Below are 21,131 nucleotides of genomic sequence, written 5' to 3'. Positions count from 1 at the left end.
CAGTGAGACAAAAATATACATATGTAAGTAGAAGGTTGAATTACACTTCCATGTGTCACTAATAAGAAGCTGCCATATGTTTGGTTGTGAAAGTGTATACCTGCCCTATTTGTTGTGAAAAGAATTCCCACAGAAGCAAATCACCTGCTGTAACTACATAGATAATCTTATCAAGATGCAACTTCCAGTTTCCCTGGAACAGGTAATTCCATATTGGTTCTTAGATAGCGGGTACGGAATTAATTATGTGTCCCAGGGAGAACACCATGTTAAATGATGGGCTGTACCGCAAAGAGGCAATTGTCTTCATAGATATGGGAGTTTCCCTAATTACCCACAGAAAAGACTTGTCCCTTTCCTCAAAAGAATGTCAGATTCTGGCCATTAACGTAGTCCTGAAAGTGTTACTGTGAAAAACCAAATGGCATGTGAGTTAATGATGGTGTAGGGTTAGTGAGAGCCAGTATGATGAGTGTTCAACTATGACCCTAGAAATCAGCATTCAAATCCCTGCTCAGCATGAAAACTTCCTGGATGACCTTGGACAAGACACACTCTCTCAGATTCAGACAAAAAGCAAACCACCTCTGAATGAATATTTCCACAACAACACCATTATAGGTTTTCCTTAGAGTCAGAAATGATTAGAAGGCACAGAAATCAAGAGTCAGCTTTAATATTGGGTTACAACTCTGGAGACCAGGGTTTAAACTTGACTATGAGCTCTTCTACAAAGCCATATAATCTGGAATATCAAGGAAGATAATCCACAACATCTGCTTTGAACTGAATTATCTGAGCCCACACTACCATATAATCCAGTTCAATGTGGATTTTATACAGCTGTGTGAAAGGTGCCAAGGGAAATGTGCTGGGTGACTGTGGGCATGTCACATTCCCTCACTTCAGGCAAAGTCTGAATAAATCTTGAAAAAAACAACAACCCTGCGGTAGGTTCCTTAAGGCTGTCGTAAATTGGAAACAACTTGAAGGCATGCAACATCCATCACCATTTTTTAAACTTAAATTATTATGGGGGTGAAGGCAGATACAGACGAGTTCATTCAGATTCAGGAGTAATGAAATGTGAGTTTTCTGAGATAAATCCAATTGTTATCACTAAATAATGTAAACCCACCGAACCAATAGAAGTTACATAACTGGTGATTTACCAAGTTCCCAAGGATTTGATTGATTTGCTTTAGGTGGGAGTGACAATTAGATTTAGAGTTATGTATCTGTGACAGGGAAATTGACAGTTGTGGTTTTCCCTTTGTCTCTACTTTGTAATGTGAAAATCTGCACAGCAGGATGTTGTTAAAGTCACAGGAGTTCACTTGATGTCATATCAGCTGAGGAAACTGGAGACACATCTCAAGTTACTCAATAAATGATGTATTTATAAAATGCTCAACACATTTTTGCTTCTGTCATATCAGTTGGCAACTTCATGAAGATTGATGTGCAGTACTGCTAAATAATGTGACCCAACTATTGTAAAATGGAGAATATTTCGCTTGATTCCTGTCCAGGGCCTGAATAAATTCCAGGAAGCCTTGATGAGCAACATTGCCTCTCAGATTCTGTTTGGAACTCTATGACATTAATAAGTATCAGGATTTTCTTTGCCCGCTTGTTTGTTTTGCTGATTTAAGTGTTAGGACTAAAACAAACAAACAAACGGGATGAAACAGTGAGTTGTCTTTCAACAAGAACTGTGCAGCAAATTCAGGGTCTATTTGATGTAATAGCATTTTGTTTTCTTAATACAGGGGATGGGGGTGGAGAGAGAAGGGAACAAAACTCCAAGATCAGGGGAGAAAGAAAGCACAGGCAGAGAAAGTCTTGTCATGCTTGGGGCAGAATCACTCTCCAATCATTCATGAAACCCAAGGTCCCAAGAAGGTTCCTTCTTGCTTGATTCCCACATTCCAAACAGCCCAGCTCCTGCTCCCAAAGAGAGCTTCTTTTATCTGCTGTTTCTTGCTTCACTGAGCCAAGTCGGGCCCTTTTGTTTTTCCATAGATTGCTGCCCTTTGTTCTCCCAAGTTTTCGCTCCCTTTGCGTTAAAAGAAGGGGGGGGGGAGAGAGAGAGAGCGAGAGACCCTCAGCTGAACTGAAGCGGAAGCTGGATCAGGGAAAAGACTCCCCCATTCCAGCCATTCACAAGCACACTTTTGGATATGTGTGTGTGCATGTGTGAAACTTTTGAGGACCAAAGACTACAATACTGGAGGCATTATAAACAAACACAGAACCCAAGGGGATGGGTGCAGAAAATAAGGGAGCAAGAACATAACACTTAAATACCACAACTTTTTATGAAAGCTTGAAAAGAAAACCCTATTGTCCTTCTCTGGGATTATGCAAGAGGCTGAGCAGCTCTTAAAGCAGCTCTTAATGTGTTCTTAAAGCCCCATTATCTTATATGGGGGGCTTATTTGCAAAAATGGCAAAAAAAAAAAAGAATTATAAATTTCTTTTCCATCACCCATCCCAGTCTAAAAATAAGTATAGCAATGACCGATTTTAACTCCCTCATTCTTTGGGATTTAGAATGACCTTCCTCCTTTATTCACAGGATAACCACAGGGTTTAACCTGAATGGGGTGAAATAAACTGTTTCCTCACCTTGGTTAGAGGCTACTATTGAGTTTGAAGAGAAGCACTGCATCCAACTTCTTTTCCTGGCTGATATTATCCTCTCTCCCTCTCTTTATGTTTTTATAAAATTCATTTTCTCCTCCTTCCCTAACTGTTCCCTTTCTCTCAGCAGCAGGCTGAATAAAGCTACTATTCCATTTGTTGGGCAACTTGGAGCTTTCAAAGTGTCATTAGCATGAGAATACGTGGTGTTGCCGTTTGCTGACAAAGCATAAGTCTCCAGGGCCCCTTATGGACAAACACACTTGTAAACAGAAAGAATGCTGGCTATTGTTCTGGGCCCCCTCCCCTCCAGTGCCTCCAGAGGGGCTGGTCCCCACGTCTTTACTCCCTCTCCCCGCCATCTCCCACTCTGTACACCTTAATAGAAACATAATTACAAGGCAGTAGGAGTAACACAACAAAGCAATTGGCCCCTAAGAAGAAATCCTGGGCAAGGGTAGGAAACAGGAGAAAGAGGTTTTCCTCCAGTCCAGAAATGGGGAAAGGAGCAAAGGCTGGGACTATGGATCTAGACCTAAATTTTGCTTTGGCAGATTAGAGGATATGGCACCAGCACCCCACTGCCACTTCCTAAAGCAGTATTTCAAAATAAGAAGGCATTGCAAGCCTATCCCTAGGTCATGTTGGGATAAAAGAGATGGAAAGCAATACAGGTAAATCATCTGGAATTCCAAATTGATCCAACCTCCAAAATTGTCCACATGGATGGCTAACATCTTTTCTTTCAGGTGGTAAAACTACACAAAGTTTGTTTCATGCACAAACTTATTAAAAGTATTGTGTATAAAATTACCTTCAGGCTATGTGTACATGGTGTATAATTGAATTTTGTGTTTAGATACAGGTCCCATCTCCATGATACACATTATGTTTATGCTTATATTCCAAAATTTGTGGGAGAGGAGTTTCAAAATATGGAACACTTCTAGTACAAAGCATTTTTGATAATGAACACTTAGCCTTGTACTGATGTAGTCTACTATTCTGGAGGAAATTTTATATGGCTCTCTAGCCTGCGATGTCTTCTTAATGAAAAGCTTCAATTCATATCTTCCACCAATGACCTGAGACAAGTGTGTGTCTGCTTCCTTATACATCAAAAGTGATCCTAGTGAATGCACATGGAAGGGTGGGCGAATATACTGCAGGTACCAGATAAGGAAAGGAGCCATTCCCAAAGATGCCAAGACGGGAACAAACTCAAACATCAGATCAAAGTTTCACAGCCATATGCACAGGGAAGCTGCACATTTCTCAAAAGGAATTCATTTATTACCAAAGGGCAGAGGCCCACCTCCAATATTAATAGCTAGGCACATGGGGGTTAATCCAACTCTGATTCTGGAGCTGAAGAGAATTCCTGATAAAAATGCTTTTAAAAAGTCGCTGATTTTTCATTATGAGAATCCTTCTCTAACCCTCATGACTAGTAAACACACAGGCAAACATTCCTGCCACGTTTTCCTTGCTAGATGTGAACAATAACTAGTATGCTGCAGAAATAAAACCTGGATGGACTCATACACCCATGAATTCACCAGAAGTCAAGACCTTCAGCATACAGTAGCCCGCTTTCAGATCAGATTGATGATGATGTTTCCCTTTTGTATAATTTTCTGCTTTAATTACAATTCTGCAAGGGAAGTATTCTGGGTATTTAGGGAAAGTGCTAAACATTAATAATACTTTTGCACCCTGAAAGCCCTCTTATCCACCTAAGGTGGCTCAAAGAAAAACTATCAAAATGGCTTAGAGTGAGCGGGAAGAGAAGGATAATATTTTTTCTGTTCCCATAGCCCAAACAAATATGACCTATGGGAAACAAGCTAGAGACAGCTAATCTACCAGATTTCTTTAGCACTGTTTCACAGGCTCTAGACCAGTAGTTCACAACCTTTGGGCCTCCAGGTTTTTTGGACTTCAACTTCCAGAAATCCCAGCCATCTCACCAGCTGTTAGGAACTGTGGAAGCTGAAATCCAAAATACCTGGAGGTCCAAAGTTTGGGAACCACTGCTCTAGACAGAGAAGGAGTTTAGAGCTTCATTAGTGGGGAAGCTCCCAATCTTTGTCCTTGGTGCATACGTTACTACAGCATAAATAACGCAATCACAGTAGAAATACATTAAAAGAAAAAAACAAAAACAGGCACTCACGGAAGGTAAGCAGAGCCCCCCTGCAGCTTAGCACCATCCCAGAAGCAATCCAGTGGAGTCACAATAACACAGGGAAAGAGCTTCTCGATCATCTAAGAATGAGAACAGAAAGAGTCAGAGAACATGCCCAAGCTAATCCTGCAATCTACTGGATTTTCCTATCTCTTTTGACCTATCCAGTGATCGTCTGATATCACTGTCAAGTGTGACATCTCCTAAATATTCTTTCTCCATTGTAACCAATGCATATTAAAACACACCTTGCCTCTCCCATTCTCTTTCTGTCTTGTTATGTTTTGTAACAGATACATACTTTGGGAAAGAGAGAGTTCCACCCCAAATACAAGCCCTCAATCCGAATGGATTGTCATAAGGTATGAAAGGTGTGTTATAGCCAAATGGACTACTGTGGGCCAATCCAGACCTAAAAAGCTTTCCCCGTGAAGGGTAACAACCTGACTAAATGTGGCAGTAAGTTCTCATGGATAACTGCATCAAAGGCAAGCACTGCAGTCTCTTGCAATCTAAGCAGACAGAATACAAAGCCCTTATCACTAAAGGTCAGGGCAGCTCTGCTGAAAGCAGCTGAAGATAAAATGGGCTTTCCTCCTCCTACTTCCCCAGCACATGGCAGGAAGGGAGATAAAGCCTCCCAATTACCTCTTATCACAGATATACAGGAGTGATTGGTACCAGAATGAGGTGCCCAGCAGAAAGGAACATGTGCCATCTAAGTCCAGATCTTTTGAACCCAAAAGAATGGTTTGGGGAGATGCCCCTTTGTGACAGCATTTTTAAAAAAAGATTCCACATGATTCCCATGGCAACCTAGATATCCTTTCCAGAACCCACCTCATTCTCCAGACAACCAGTTTTTCCACAGGGATTATTTATGCTGTTAGATAATTTTCTGAATTGATCAATTTCATTTCTATGGCTACTACTGCTATCGATTGTCTTTTCTGTAAATACATTTCCTGGGCAACTCACCCGTGCAATCATTCCATTCTCAATTATGGGAACACCAGACTTGTAGCATATTTTGTTGAGATCCCAAGACCTAAGAGAAAAGGGAGGCAAACAGAAGATTAGAGGACTTTGTGGAGACAGATATGAGAGCTAATACAAAAACTGCATGTTGACAGGTAAATGAATTCCTCAAACTGAAGCACTATATCCCTGCATAGCAAAGATTGGACATAAATATGAAGGGAAAGTCAAAACCTGGATGCCTTGCTTAAAAGCACAGTCTAGCCTTGGGTAGAAAAAGAATGCTGAGCAAGAGGAACTTCACACTATTTTAATAATAACAATGAAGTCTTATGAGTAGTACGGTTGCATTTCAGACTCACTTTCCATAGAGTAAGACCTGGACTTTGCTAGCAGCTAGAGCAGCTTCAAGATGCATTTCCAAGGCTTCCAGGGTCAGAATGTTTTCTCCTTCTTGTTTGGGAGTTTGTATCAGCATCTGTGCCGTGTAGAGAGATTCTTCTCCTAGTTTTTCCTTGGTGTACCGAAGCTCTTGGCTGACACGGCTGCCCTCTGGAGAGAGAAAGGAAAAAATATTGCAGTGAATGACTCTCTGTTATCTCTCCACATGAGAGAAGGAAAACTCGGGCTGAGCATCTGTTCATACCACCCCAGTTTGATGTTGTATCATCCTTTAACACATTTAAAATGGTTTTTGTCCCTCCTAGCAGTGCACCAATGCACAGTCCTAATTCTTCTATGCATTATCCTCGAAAGACTACATTCTTTTTTCCTAATTCAATGATTCTTATACTACCTGATGTGGGACACTGTCAATTTTTCCAAGTGTGCTAGGGACTAATACCAGATTATTTTCATTCTTTCCTAGAAGTTCTCTCGGGATTGACAGCTGATGGTTGGTGGACCAACATAGGACCACCATTTTGAGTAGCACTGACATAGTTAACTATGATACAAAGATACAGAGTTCTCAGTCATATACGGTTTCCTGACATTTAGCTAATGCATTCTTCATCTTCGTCTTTTTTTGTCATCTTACTTGCCAATCTGTCCCTTCTCTAGTTCCATAAAAAACACAACAAATCCAGCACAAAGGGTATGATATCCGAATAGGAAGCGTTTCGAAAACCACAAGTCTTCCACTGTATCCTCCGTGACTGTTGGGGCAGGAAGGAGCAATACATACAAGGAGTTACAGCCAGTTCAGAGCATGCACTAAAAGTAAGTAATTCCCAATTATAATTTTGTAACCCAAGGCTTCCAAAAGTCATTCAATAATATTTGCATTTTATTTGAAATTAATCTTTCCTCCCCTTTGCCAAAAGGTAACTAAAACAGATACTTTTAGATAGTTGTACAGTAGAGTCTCACTTATCCAACACTCGCTTATCCAACATTCTGGATTATCCAACGCATTTTTGTAGTCAATGTTTTCAATAAATCGTGATATTTTGGTGCTAAATTTGTAAATACAGTAATTACTACATAGCATTACTGTGTATTGAACTACTTTTTCTATCAAATTTGTTGTATAACATGATGTTTTGGTGCTTAATTTGTAAAATCATAACTTAATTTGATGTTTAATAGGCTTTTCCTTAATCTCTCCTTATTATCCAACATATTCGCTTATCCAACGTTCTGCCGGCCTGTTTACGTTGGATAAGCGAGACTCTACTGTATATACTTTTTTCAAAATCTGAATGCTAAAAACCACTGATACAAAAGCCTATGATACAAAACATATTCTATTCTTATCCATTTTGACATTGTCTGAGCACACAACACAAGGCAACAAAAATGCCAACAGCAGATTGTATCACTTGAACCATGTGGTATTCCTCCATTTCCACCATTCAATAAGGCCAAATTAAAAGCTGCTGTTACATTGCAAGCAGATCATCTGGAGGAAGAGACATCCATCAGTTACTGGCACAGAACGTTGTGTTCATCTCCTGACAAAGGCAGTTATCCAAGTACATAAAGATCATGTGCCAGGAACCATAATAATAATAATAATAAATTCAATTACTATATAGTCAAAAACAAAACCTGAAGGGAATGGTTTGTTTACATCTCTGATTTCTGAGAACAAACAGTGCCAAAGGTAAATGTTCCTAATCTCTTCCTAAACAAGCTAGTAGCTTTGCTACAAAATAAACCCATGCCTTCTTCCTTACTCTCAGCCATCACTAATCACCAGTTCCTTGATGTTGAGTGTCAAATAGTTACTAGGATGTAAGCAGAAACCATAAGTGGACCTTTCCAACCGTCCATTTGGATTCAAGACATTTCCTTGCTCTCTTCACCAGGCCTCTGGCTCATGTCCAGCAATTATCAAGGTGTCATCTATCTGTGTTTTTAAAGCAAGAGGCGTCCAACCATGGAAACGCTTTCTACAGTGACTTTGTCTCCATTCACACAGAACTGGGGTGTCAAAGAATTGTCAAGGAATAGAGTCACCTTTCTATCCCCTTCCTCAGTCAATCCCCTTCCTCAGTCCCCAGACACCCACAATGCCAGGGTGAGTGAACAGCTGCACAGCATTCACAACAGCATCTCCTCAATGTCCACACATTCAGAAGATCCAGGAGCATGATTGACGATGCACCTGATTCAGGTCATAAGATGAGCAACATGTTAATCTGTTAACCCCGTAGTGTCCTCCTTCAAGTGATTCTCATGTGAAGAGGTTTCCACAAGCTTGGAAATCTACCATAACTGAGGACTCTGGGATATATTTAAAGAAATGCAGTTTGTTTATTTCAAGTCATGCCTAGGTTTCCTCAATGTTTTTTTACCACCCTATGCAAACTGAAAATACATCTTATTTTAGGTTCTCCTGGGGTGGATTAAACTCTTGCCTTTTGCCACTCTACTCAGATAAGAGCTTAGTTCATCCTAGGAGAACCTAAAATAAGCACATAATTTCTCTGGTGTGATGCCTCATCTAGACTTTGATCATTCTATTTCCCCCCTATAAGAGTTAAGGTAACTCACTCACATTTACATGTAGATAAATCAACCCAGATTTTTGGGATTTATTTTTTGTCAAAAAATTCTAGACTTATACATGAATACATAGAATAATCACCATTTAAAACATGCAAACCCTCAAGTATTTACAGAATTTGCTTATCTACTCCAAAACTGAAATTCCTTAGTTTTAAGTGCAAAGCTCTCTCTGTTAAAGTATGTATTTCATTTTCTTTTAGCAGATTTTCCCCTCAGACAATGACAGGTAAGTGCCTTATTGGTATCCAAAAGGTAACAAAACTATGCTTAAATTTAGTAATAGAAAATGAGACCATTAAAAATAAACAAAATGTCACAACTTGATATATGTGTTGATAATCATTGTTCTGTCTCTTTCTGGGTTATACCTCATTAACAAACTCTAGGAGATGGCTTTATGCCATGCCGTAGCCTGAGCAGAAAGTGGAACATGGGAGGTGTGACATTTCAGGAGAATCTAGGGAACTGTAGTTTAAAGCATTAGGTAACATGGAGCCCCTGGTGGCGCAATGGGTTAAACCTTTGTGCCGGCAGGACTGCTGACCAACAGGTCAGTGGTTTGAATCCTGGGAGAGCAGGTGAGCTCCCTCAGTCAGCTCCAGCTCCCCATGTGGGAACATGAGAGAAGCCTCCCACAAGGATGGTAAAACCTCAAACATCTGGGCACCTCCTCGGCAAAGTCCTTGCAGACGGCCACTTCTCTCACACCAAAAGCAACTTACAGTTTCTCAAGTTGCTCCTAACACACACAAAAAACCATATAACATATTTCTAAAGTCTGATGATAAACTTTCACAGCAATCCCACTACGAAGATGAAGAATTCCAATTGTACCTCATTTTGGCCTGCGATGCTGTGCCTGATTCTTAGTGCAAATTCTAGCTCTAATATTTTGTGGTTGCTGGAAAAAAGTAAAAAAACAAAGCAGAACACCAAGCTGATTGACAAGCATGTTTTTTTGTTTCCACTCCATTCTCTCTAAAGGAAAGGCTGGGATGCCAGTGAGGGAGGAGGATATGCCAAAGAACATAGGGAGGGGACAGACACTCTGCGTTAGAGCTAGGAAGATCTGGGAGGGATGTATCAAAGGCAGAATCCAAACCATTCCAGGCTGTTTGGGAGGCAAAGCACCCGAAGTCATGCTGAGCACTGCTGAACTTGACTAGGCCACCCAGGAGAAAAACCACATGTACAACCAGAATGCTGAGGAAGGGTGGGGAACATATTCAGTCCAAATCTTTAAGCCACAAGCCAAGATGGATCCCCAAAATTAGGAAAGCTGTTCTTCACCCGGCAGATTTTTAGTCCAAAACCTCATTAACAAACTCTACGAGATGGCTTTATGCCATGCGGTAGCCTGAGCAGAAAGTGGAACATGGGAGGTGTAACTTTTCAGGAGAATCTGGGGAACTGTAGTTTAAAGCAGTAACTTTTTCATGCTCAGGCAGAAACATACATAAAAAGAGATATGCACAAACACCCACACATGGACATGGCCAATTTACTAAATCCCTCAAACTGACCTCAAAACTGCTCCAAGGCAGTGGCTCCTTGTTTCTTCCTGGCCTAGGCTCAGTGACAGTGGGGAATGGACACGGGAGGCATTTATTTATTTTAGCTGTGTAGCAGAAATGACAGTACATCTGCAAGCGTTGTGAAGGAGCGGAAAAGAGAGAGGGAGATATTCTTCATAATTAGGGTTAATTTGGAACAGGACAATCTGAAGTTTCAAAGGGGGACGAGGAAGCCTCAAATTCCAACACCCTAATTAACCAGAGAGAAACATGAAAAGACAAGGCAAAGTGAGTGGGGCTGCCAAGTATGCCTTACATGGGGTGCTCTCTGGCTGATGGGGAGGGGGTTAAACTAGGTTCTGTGGCTCAGTGTGGCACACTGTCTCTCTCCCCCCGCCCCCCCGCCCCCAGCTGCTCCTGCTCAGCCCACCGCATCCCTTCCCTGAGAGAGCAGCATTGTTTGATGCAAAGTTGGGGGAAGGGATTCTGGGATCCAGTGAGGTAGCAACAGTGAGCATGTTAATGAGGAGCTCTATGCAAATTCTTTTTTTACTCCAATTAACAAAGGAAGCCCTCTCCTTTTTCATGCAAAAGGCCCTTCTCTCCTCCAGATCAAATCCCCAATTGTACTGCTGCTTTGGCTTTGAGTATTAGATTGGATTATCCCTTATTCCACCCCACATGCACTGCACTGCACACACACACACACACACACACACACACACAAACAAACAGATACCATATCTCGCTCCCACAGCCTTCCCGAATGTGTGCAAACATCTACATAGAAGCAAGCACCAGGCCACTTCTCTCCAAATATTGATGCCTTGTGGTATTTTGAGAACCGTAGGTTGCTTACTCCAGATTGCAGGCTCCATTGGACCTAAAGGCCATTGGACATTGTGGCATCCCACACACCTTCATTTGGCCTAAGTTACTGGAAAAGGCAAAGGTATAAGGCAGCCCTCCTTTTAGCAGGTCCTCTTTGGCTTGAATCTGCTGCACAGCATGCTCTCTGCCCCTCCATCCTCCCTGCGGCAGCAATGCAGGACACCAACAAGGGCAAGAGGGGGAAAAAACAACCTTGATTGGGAGCCAAATGGAAAGATGCCTAGTAACCCAGAGCTGGCTGATCTGAGAACATCCCCACATCACGTCCGGCAGGACTTCTGCCTAACAGGCCTGGCCAATTTACTTGCCTAGTGTAACAGCTTGTTTCAAACTCCCACTGCCAAAAGGCCTTCAGGTGGGGGATTGTGCAGGGAGGCCCTTCTGCAGGAGGCCTTACTTCTTGCCACCCTTTTTCATATTTAGAGAACCACTGCAGGCCACATCAGGAGATTCACCCTTGTGCAAACACTATCAGGTGGCCATATATTGAATCTCACTCCAGAAGGCTGTTTCATGCTACGACTACTCAGACATATCCCCATACTTTGGGCATATTACTTTCTCTGGGCAATAACTTCCAGCCAGCTGGGGGATTCTAGAAGCTGTGTCGCAAAGAAGTTTTTTCCCCCCCAAGATCTGGTCCAAATGCTCCACCCATGTGAGAAATAGATAGTTTTATAACAGCAGAGGAGATGGGGATATCAATTATCTGGTATTGACAAAAGTAATGCCTGAGCCCTGGTTTGCACATGCTGATGCTATGTCTCTCTCCGTCTCTCCCTTTTCTCCCTCACTGGATTCAGCAAAACCACTTCCCAGGCAATGGAACAGGACTTCAGAATTATCCCCATAATTATAGGCTCTTGGATAAATTGCTAGGCTGGGCACCTCCTCCCTCCCAGATGGGCCACCCAGATGGGCCCCCCCTGCTCTCTTTCCACACCAGCTGGGAGGCCCAAGAGAGCCTCAATTAAAAGGGACAGGATAGGTCTCTTCTATTAATGTCCCACCTGGCTTGGACAATAAGTGCCCATCTCGTCAACCCCACAGAACAAATTCACACCCTCTTACAGACTAAATTATTTCCCTCAAGCAACTTCTTTCAACTACAAAGAAGCAATCTGTTGTTAAAACTTCATGGTTATAGTTATGGATATTTATGTCAAATAGGCAAAGATCCAGCTGAAGACAATTTTCAGCAGTTAAAAATTTGGAGCCACGTCGAGATGAAACTGATACCCTTCAACATTTCACAGATGGAAAGTGGGACACTTGTGGTTAAGCAACACCAGAGTGTAGTTGAGGTGGCAAACATTATTAATGAGGAGAAACGCACAAGCTAGACTTAGCAGTTTATGTTTGCCTGCATTTACGTGGAGGAGCAACATTCTTCTTCTCTCCATATTGCTGAGTTAATTATATGCAAATTACTTTTGTACTGTGAATTTAGTTTGCAGCACTGAAGCAAGCTGAGGACAAAAAAAAAATAAAGCAGGAGAGAAAAATAGGGACATTTTAAAAGCAGGTGAAAAATGAGAATTTTTTCCCGGTGTTAGGAGCGACTTGAGAAACTACAAGCCACTTCTGGTATGAGAGGATTGGCCATCTGCAAGGATGTTGCCTAGGGGACACCCCAATGTTTTATCATCCTTGTGGGAGGCTTCTCTCATGTTCCCACATGGGGAGCTGGAGCTGACAGAGGGAGCTCACCAGCTCTCCCCAGATTCAAACTGCCAACCTGTTGGTCAGCAGTCCTATTGTGCCACCTGGGGATGATGGAAGATTAATTGGGACTGTCCTTGACAAACTGGAATTGTAGCGGGATATGGAAACTTGCACCACAGAAGAAAAAATAGTTGTGGATTCTCCAGCTCCATAGTAGGGAATAAAAGCAAACAGAATTCCTATTGGAAAACTTTGAATTGAGGAAAGAACAGAAAGCAGTGTACAGATGGGAAGACCTTGGTAGATGATGTTCTTGAAGGAATTTCACCTTGGAGCTTTTCCAGATAAGAAGCCTAGTTTTTATTCATCCTAGTTTTATTCTTCCGATCAGCTTGGGACTATTTGCTGCATAGCAAATGGTTCAAAAGCCCAGACACCACAGCTCTGATGGAACTGACACCTCCACCTTGGTCAAGCTATTTATCAAAGAAAGCAAATGAAGGCCAATTATGTGCCTCCAGACTCCATGGACTACACACTTTCCAGTAAAAGAAGGGAGAATTTCCAATTGGGGTAAACAGTGTTTTGAATTAGGTCATGGAATGTTGACTAGCATATAAAAAACCAATTTCCATGCAAACCCAATAGAAAATGGCAGGGTCCCTCAAACCCCTTCTGAATTAACATTCCATTATGCTCAGTCACTATAACCAAACAATATATTGCAGTAAAAAGGAGAGCCAGCCTTACAAGATATACCTTGCTCGTATCCTAGAGTTCCAGAGCCAAAGTAGAGTGTGGAGCTTTTTTGTGTTTTTGGTAATGTGTATAGACCTGGAGAGCTTCAGCAATCAAAAATTACCCCCTAGACTTTCTGAGGTGGCCTGACACTTGCTAGTAATAGCACATGTGCTCTGTTCCTGCTCTATAGCCTGTTTTCTAGCTTATACTACTGTTTCTTACATACTCCCAGAGAATCAACAAGTGTATTATCTGAATGACAGAAGGTGGAGTGAATAAACACTGTAATAGTCAAGGACAGCAAGATACAGTAAGTTATTTGTATCCCTTGGAGTTTAATTCTAGGGACTTCCATGGATACCAAAATCCCTGGATGCTCATTAATATACAATGGCGTAATAAAATAGTGTATAAAATGGAAAATCAGTGATTGTTTTTTGGATTTTTTAAAATCAAGCTATGGTTGATTGAATCCATGGATACAGAATCCATGGAGAGTCAACTATAATAGGAAATGGAAAGTAATGCAGCAGACAGCATTTACAGGTCTGAGAATATATGTCAGTAAATGATTTAAACCTCCAGACTACATGGAAGAGTTGACATTACATCCAAAAAGAGGGAACAGTCTCTACTACAGGACATTTATCACAAATATATGATATATTGCATATATATTGCCCTGCATGGGCATGCTGCCATGTTACTATAAATACATATCAGGCAGACAGGAAATATAATAATTTAAACAGATAACTAAAAATCCTCTTGGATCTTAATCAGAATTGCAATATTACAAAATTGAAAATAGCACATGTTAAAATGTACACTGATCAAGTAAATTAAATTTAGAAAATCTGGAGAGCTCAGATTTAAATCTGTTAAACAAACAAACAAAAAAGCTGGCATTTTATTAGTAATTTATACATTTGCTTAATCCTGTGTAGGTCATGTTTAGGTTATACCATACTTTGCTAGTGGTTATACATTGCAGTTGCACATTCTGTACTTTGCACTCTAGTTGTACATCGTGTATTGTGCACTGCAGAGTGACCCAGTCATTGACATGTGTTGTGCAATGTTGCTATTCCACATGCAGGTTATGGTGTACATAGGTATGTGCACATAGGTATGTGTACCAACGACTGAGGTCAACGCTACACAGGACTGCTGTGACAGCTTTCTGCTATGGGTTGCCTTGTGCTTCCAGAGAAATACTGGCCATGCTTCCTATAAGGTTATAATATGAAAATACAACTACTCCTTGATTATGGGAGTACTGCTGCATTATAACCGGTGCTGGCTGTAAGATTTAATATCAAGGACTGGGACAAACAAGAAAGAGAGCAAACAGGTAAGTGATTGCGGGCCAAAGAAGAAGCCCATGGTTTGGGATCCTCCAGGAGTACGGTGACTGGAAGGTAGTAAGAATCCATTGTGTAAAAATTATACACATAGCATATATGTATACAACTCCATATATACCACTAGTTTATATTTACTGGCTAATCTAACTATTCGGTCTAGCCATTGCCACCATAAATGGCAGTGGAAGATAGCGGTTGCCTTTACTTCTGGGGAAACACACGGCAGGCTCCTTTGAAATCCCTCCAAGAGGATATATCAGGGTCAACAAGGGAGAAGGCATATACAACCCAAGAACATGCCAAATAATCATGTAAGCAAACTAAGAGCGGGGAACCTTGCCTCAGGAAGACTGTCAGGGCACACAGGGGTTATCCAAATGATATTCACACTAGTCATAATCCAGCAGCAGTCGTACAATATCCTGTCAAAACATCATGTGGGCAGGCTTGCTGCAGGGGGTCCTGCCCTGCTGTTGTGAATAGTTTGCTGCTTTTAAAAAGACAGCCAAGTCAAACATGTGCTGGAAAAAGGAATCATGCAGCCTTCAAACGGCATGATTTTATAAATTACAGAGTTACAATAAACCAAAGAGTGTCTTCCTGCAGGAGAAGAGGGCAGCCTCCATTGCATTTGATGCTTCTTTTAAACACCGTATATACATTTGCACATCTAGAAATGTTTGTTTTAATGGGTTTAAAAAAAAAATCACACAAGATGGCTCTGGGAGAAGTTGTGCCACACATTAACAGGGACATCATGTGCATCATCCAGCAGGTACCCATGACATCTATACTCTCAGACTTCAAGATCTAATGACCTGGCTAATTAAAGTCATTGAGATTTTGGGGAAATTGAAGCACTTCCTCATAGGAAGATGTCTAAATTTAATAATGTATTCTTCATAAAGTCTCCTAATCCGGTACCTAACACATAGATTATATCAAGTCAGACCAAAATTTAAGTATTGCGAGCTACCAGAACAAATCGCAAGCAGGGCAAAAAAGGACTCAGTTTCTGGCAACGTGGCCCAGGTGTTCTTTGGCAACTGGACAAAATATCACAAAGCCTTTTGACATTAGCACTGATCTGCCCCCAGCGATACTTAACCTTCATCTTACTTGCACAAGGATTCCAACAGGAGTATTGAGAGAAAACATTATTGGCTCTTAAAGTGCAAAGGCAGTGAAGTTCAGAATAGACAAAGAAGGAGATCATGGAATGAGAGAATCCAACCGTTCAAATGGAGGGTGGCTGGAAACAAGTTAAACTGGTTACTTTTATAAATGCCGACATTTGATGGATGAAAACAGGTGTCCTTGTTTTGTGTTAAGTAGAAACTAGGCCAGTTCCAGAGGGTGGCAAGGTCAAGCATCTGCTGAGATCCCACAGCAAAAGGCCCACCACCTCAGCAATTTGGGGGGGGGGGGGAAGGGGGAAGGGGAATTAACATCCATTCTATTTACCACTTCTTAGCCATTCTTATTTTTACATGCAAAATTCTGGATATAGAGTTGTAGACCTTGGAATATGAACCAATACCATATCCTACGGCCACTCTGCTTATATTTATTTCTCAACACTTCCTGGCTAATTCTATAAGAGAGTATTTCACTTCACAGCCAGGTTACTAAGAACCATCCACTATAAAAACCTAGTACAGAATCGAAAAGGAAAAAGAATTTATTGTTTGAAATAAAAGTATGAAAATTTCAGATTGCAAACCACATATGCCCCCCTCCCAAACAGTCCTCCAAGGCCCCCACCCCATTTTATAAAAGTGACAAAAAACAATTCAGTGGCAATTTGAGTCCCTGGAACCTTACTACCACAACAACAAACAAAACAAACAAACAAAAAAAAGGGGGGGATTGGCAATGTCCTGGCCAAAGTGTTAAATGCTGCACCAGAGGTAGCAATCAGTTATGCAGAGAGGGCATGTCTTCAAGGCTTTGCAAATTTTCTGTGAGGAAATTGTGTCCCCTTTCCTGTGACCCACAGATTAAGAACTGTGATTTTGGCCATTTACTATATACATTCATAGATATACAGATACGAGGGTTATCCAGAAAATAGATTATGTTTTGGAATTAAAAATGAACAAAGTATAGGAGAAAACATTTACCATATGCAGTTGAAAGCCACACCCAAATACCACTTCTCAACATAGTTGCCATTCAAATCTAGTCACTTATCATAGCGATGAATGAGCTTGGCAACTCCTTCCCCACAAAACTCTGCCGCTTGCATCCTCAACCAGCTGGTCACCCCTTTCCGCAGCTGCACATCGTCGCCAAAATGCTGCATTGAGGACGCAAGCGACAGAATTTTGTGGGGAAGGAGTTGCCAAGCTCATTCATCGCTATGATAAGTGCCCAGATTTGAATGGCAACTATGTTGAGAAGTGGTATTTGGATGTGGCTTTCAACTGCATATGGTAAGTGTTTTCTCCTATACTTTGTTCATTTTTAATTCCAAAACGTAATCTACTTTCAGGATAACCCTCGTATATACTGTAACTTTAGGGAGAAACATGGACATATCCATGTCTGAGTACTTGCTTTCATCTCATTTTATTACATGCTTGTAAGGCAACTTATTTTCATTACATAACATTCCGTGGCCAGCAGAATGTAATGCATGCGCAATAACTGAACCTTTATTTCTATGCATCTCTTTAATAGGCTTTGTAATAGTTAACAAAGAGGAACATTACACTTCATGAACCATATAAGTTAGCTATTTATCCATAATCATCATCATCATCATCATCATCATCTTCTTCTTCTTCATCTTTCATACATTCCATACTGTCTGTTAAGGCATTAAACAGACATTTATTAACAGCTTTCACATGTTCAGATTTTTGTATTGTATCCATAAAGAAATACAAGCTTGTAATACATCTCTACATCAATACACATACAGCCATCTGTGAACACACCAGCATTCAAGGATAGATCTCCCTGAGCATCGTTAAACCTTAACAGCATTCATGATAGCCATAAGTATTCCAAAGGGCATCAATTACACTCATAATTACAGTATCCAGGGACAGAATGAAATGAACAGCTATTGGCGTAGTGTCCAGAAGCTTCAGAAAGAGTAGCAGTTTTTGCCTTTGGCCAACTGCTTCGCCTGTCTGCCTATGAACAGAATTATCTGTGAAGTAAACCAGTGTTTTGGAGTCTTCTCCTGCTGCTGTTCAACATGAAAGAGGAGAAGGGGTATCTTAGCAGCCTTTTCCCCCTTCCCAAATCTTTTGGCTTGGGTAATAATTATAGACACTTCAAATACATTTAGGATTGATGTGTGGCATGCAATGACAGCTGACAGAAGGGAGCATCTACACACTATTATGATTTTAAGTTGTACTACGTACTCAGTAGAACATCAACATCAATTTTTTGGCTTTCTTGGTGATGGTACCCCCACTTGGATGCTTTCTTTCTCCTTGTGGAGAGAAAAGGTGGGGTATAAATAAACATAATAATAATACATGAAGCACACAGGGACCTACATACTATAATCACTATGTTAAATAACCTAGCGCAGCTCAGTATTTAGATAAACATATAACAGCATAGCACTTACAATACAAAGTTTTGCCTTTTGGTTCTGTACTTTCTTCAGCTAGAACATTAATGAAGGCACTAGTTCTGATAGTTATTCATCTCCAAAAGTGGGTCATTTTACATATACACTTATCTAAAATAATTCTTCCATTGAGATGTCCACTCTGAAAATGGTGAGATGTACATGCTGATCAGAATTGATGGGAATATGTGGAATCTGATTCTTCACAGGGCAAGTAGTCCCATGTAGAACAGTCCAGAGCTTATACATGTTAATATTATTTAGTTCACTGGAAACATTTTTTAAAATCTGTATGTCTGAATACAAAGTTTCCCCAAAGAGATTTCATGTAATTTTAGGCAATCTTCCCAGGAGCGATATGGGAAAATAAAATTTTGGTCTGCTATGTTGGTCCTCCACTCTCCACAAACTCACTGGGGTTTTTGCTTCATAGACCATGGCAGCTGCAGCAACAAGCTGTGCAAAGCACAACAGAGAGCAAATAAAAGGAGGAAGGGAAGTGCCAGAAAGGGATGTCCGTGACGTGATCCTTCGAGTAAGACAGAGAAGACGGAAGGACAACCATCCTTGAAATGGATGATCAGCCATGAAAGGTGAGATGGTATGAACCTAAGGGAATAGATAAGAAATAGAACATAGACAGAGAGACATACATGGAAAATAGGAAAGAAAAGACAGAATGTAAGGCCTCAGAGGAGAGACATACAGAGGTAATAAATGGAAAAAAAATGAAGAAAATAATACACTGGAATATAGTGGAAATGAACAGAACTCTGCTGGTAAGATGATTATGAAGAAGCAGAAGATCAGTGAGAAGGTTCTGAAAGAGGAGACAAAGATAAAAACTAAGTGGCAAGAAATAAAATAGGAACGAAGGGCTCAAAGATGGCCTGACCAAAAAGCATCTGAATTCATAAAGTTAAGGATCATTTTGTATATAGAGGTGGAGATGTTACCTTCATTCACTCCTGGATTGAATGACATGATACTTTGGTACTGACACAATACCTTTGCAATCTCTATAACTAGGAGGGGGGAAAATGTGCCGACTGTCTTCCTGACAGTCCATACAAATAAACATATATGCAAATTAACTCCTCGGCCAATGTAATAATGTAAAGTTAGTACTGGGGACTTTTCACACTACAAAATTATAGCATTAGGAATCTACTGTAACTTCCATGGAATCCATTCTATGGAATATTGGAGTTAATAATACCCTTAAATTATCTTTCTTATCTCTGGAACAGTATCCCCACATTTTGCAAAAATGAAGGTTTTCAAGTGCTTTCTAGAAGGTTATGCAAGGCTTACTTGATCTGCTTTTTCAAATTACATGTGCATATTGTTAGTTTTGGATTATTTTTTTCTGAAACATTCTTGAACTGCTCTTCTTTTTTGGGGGGGAGGGTATACTGGGCCATAGAAACCAACTGGATGACACTGAACAAGTCACATACCCTGTCCCAGAAAACCTTATGATTGGCTTACTTTAAGGTTGCCATAACAGGAAACAACTTGAACTCATACAGCAACAACCAAGAAGCCTATCCCTATGCTTTCCATGTTATTTCTGTCTCTGATACTAAAGTTTCTGTTCAGGAAGTCATGCCTGGGAACACATCTACTTGATTAACAAAAGCATATCTGTATTTAGCTCTGATCATGGCCTTTCTCAAGACGGCTGCCTAATCCATTATGATCTGGACCAGAGGATGATTCCTGAAAGATCATGACGACTTATTCGGGAAACCAAACGAGGTTCTATTTATCTCAAAAGCAAAAATGAAGAAAGATCTGTTTTCAGCAAAAGAAAGTTCTCACTCTAAATTTTATCTTTGTCCTCCAATACTGAGCACCAAGCCACTGATCAGTTGTGGAAGTTCATTCTGTTGCTACACAGCTGCAGTTGCATAGCAGTGTGTGTGTGTGTGTGAGAGAGAGAGTTAGTGGTAAACAAGGAGGTATTGGATACCTCCTTCTACATTGCCTCTGAGGAGTATGAGTGTGCCTTCGAGATTCTAGCCATAATGAATTCTTTCTGCTTCATGGTCATGGACCTAAACCAATAAACAGATGACCATGACTGGATATCAAAGCTTCAGACTGAAGATTGCTTTTTGTTGAGACAAAATGTGTTCCAAAACATCTATTTTTTAAAATAATGGCTTAATATTTGATGGACTGAGAGGCAATATGTAAAGGTAAGGGTTTTTCCCTGACGTTAAGTCCAGTCGTGACCGACTCCAGGGGTTGGTGCTCATCTCCATTTCTAAGCCGAAGAGCCGGCGTTGTCTGTAGACACCTCCAAGGTCATGTGGCCGGGTTGACTGCATGGAGTGCTGTTACCTTCCTGCCGGAGCGGTACCTATTTATCTACTCACATTTGCATGTTTTCGAACTGCTAGGTTGGCAGGAGCTGGGGCTAACAGCGGGCACTCATTCCACTCCTAGGATTTGAACCTGGGACCTTTCGGTCTGCAAGTTCAGCAGCTCAGCGCTTTAACACACTGTGCCACCAGCAGGGGCCC

At 40.9% G+C, this 21,131-nt stretch overlaps 1 protein-coding gene across 2 annotated transcripts in view; it reads right to left on the bottom strand.

The window, feature by feature from the left end:
* Positions 1–21,131, bottom strand: part of ptch2 (patched 2) — a 60,725-nt gene that overhangs the window by 24,385 nt on the left and 15,209 nt on the right. For both annotated transcript variants that reach the window (XM_003220264.4, XM_062978361.1), the window contains exons 3-5: positions 6,175–6,364; positions 5,813–5,882; positions 4,823–4,914 (exon numbers count right to left, since the gene is read on the bottom strand). In XM_003220264.4, coding sequence (XP_003220312.2) covers positions 4,823–4,914; positions 5,813–5,882; positions 6,175–6,364 — 352 coding nt within the window. The remainder of the gene's footprint in view (positions 1–4,822; positions 4,915–5,812; positions 5,883–6,174; positions 6,365–21,131) is intronic.

Source organism: Anolis carolinensis, chromosome 4, assembly GCF_035594765.1.
Source record: "Anolis carolinensis isolate JA03-04 chromosome 4, rAnoCar3.1.pri, whole genome shotgun sequence".
NCBI classification, from domain to species: domain Eukaryota; kingdom Metazoa; phylum Chordata; class Lepidosauria; order Squamata; family Dactyloidae; genus Anolis; species Anolis carolinensis.
This window is presented reverse-complemented; position numbering and strand designations above follow the sequence as displayed.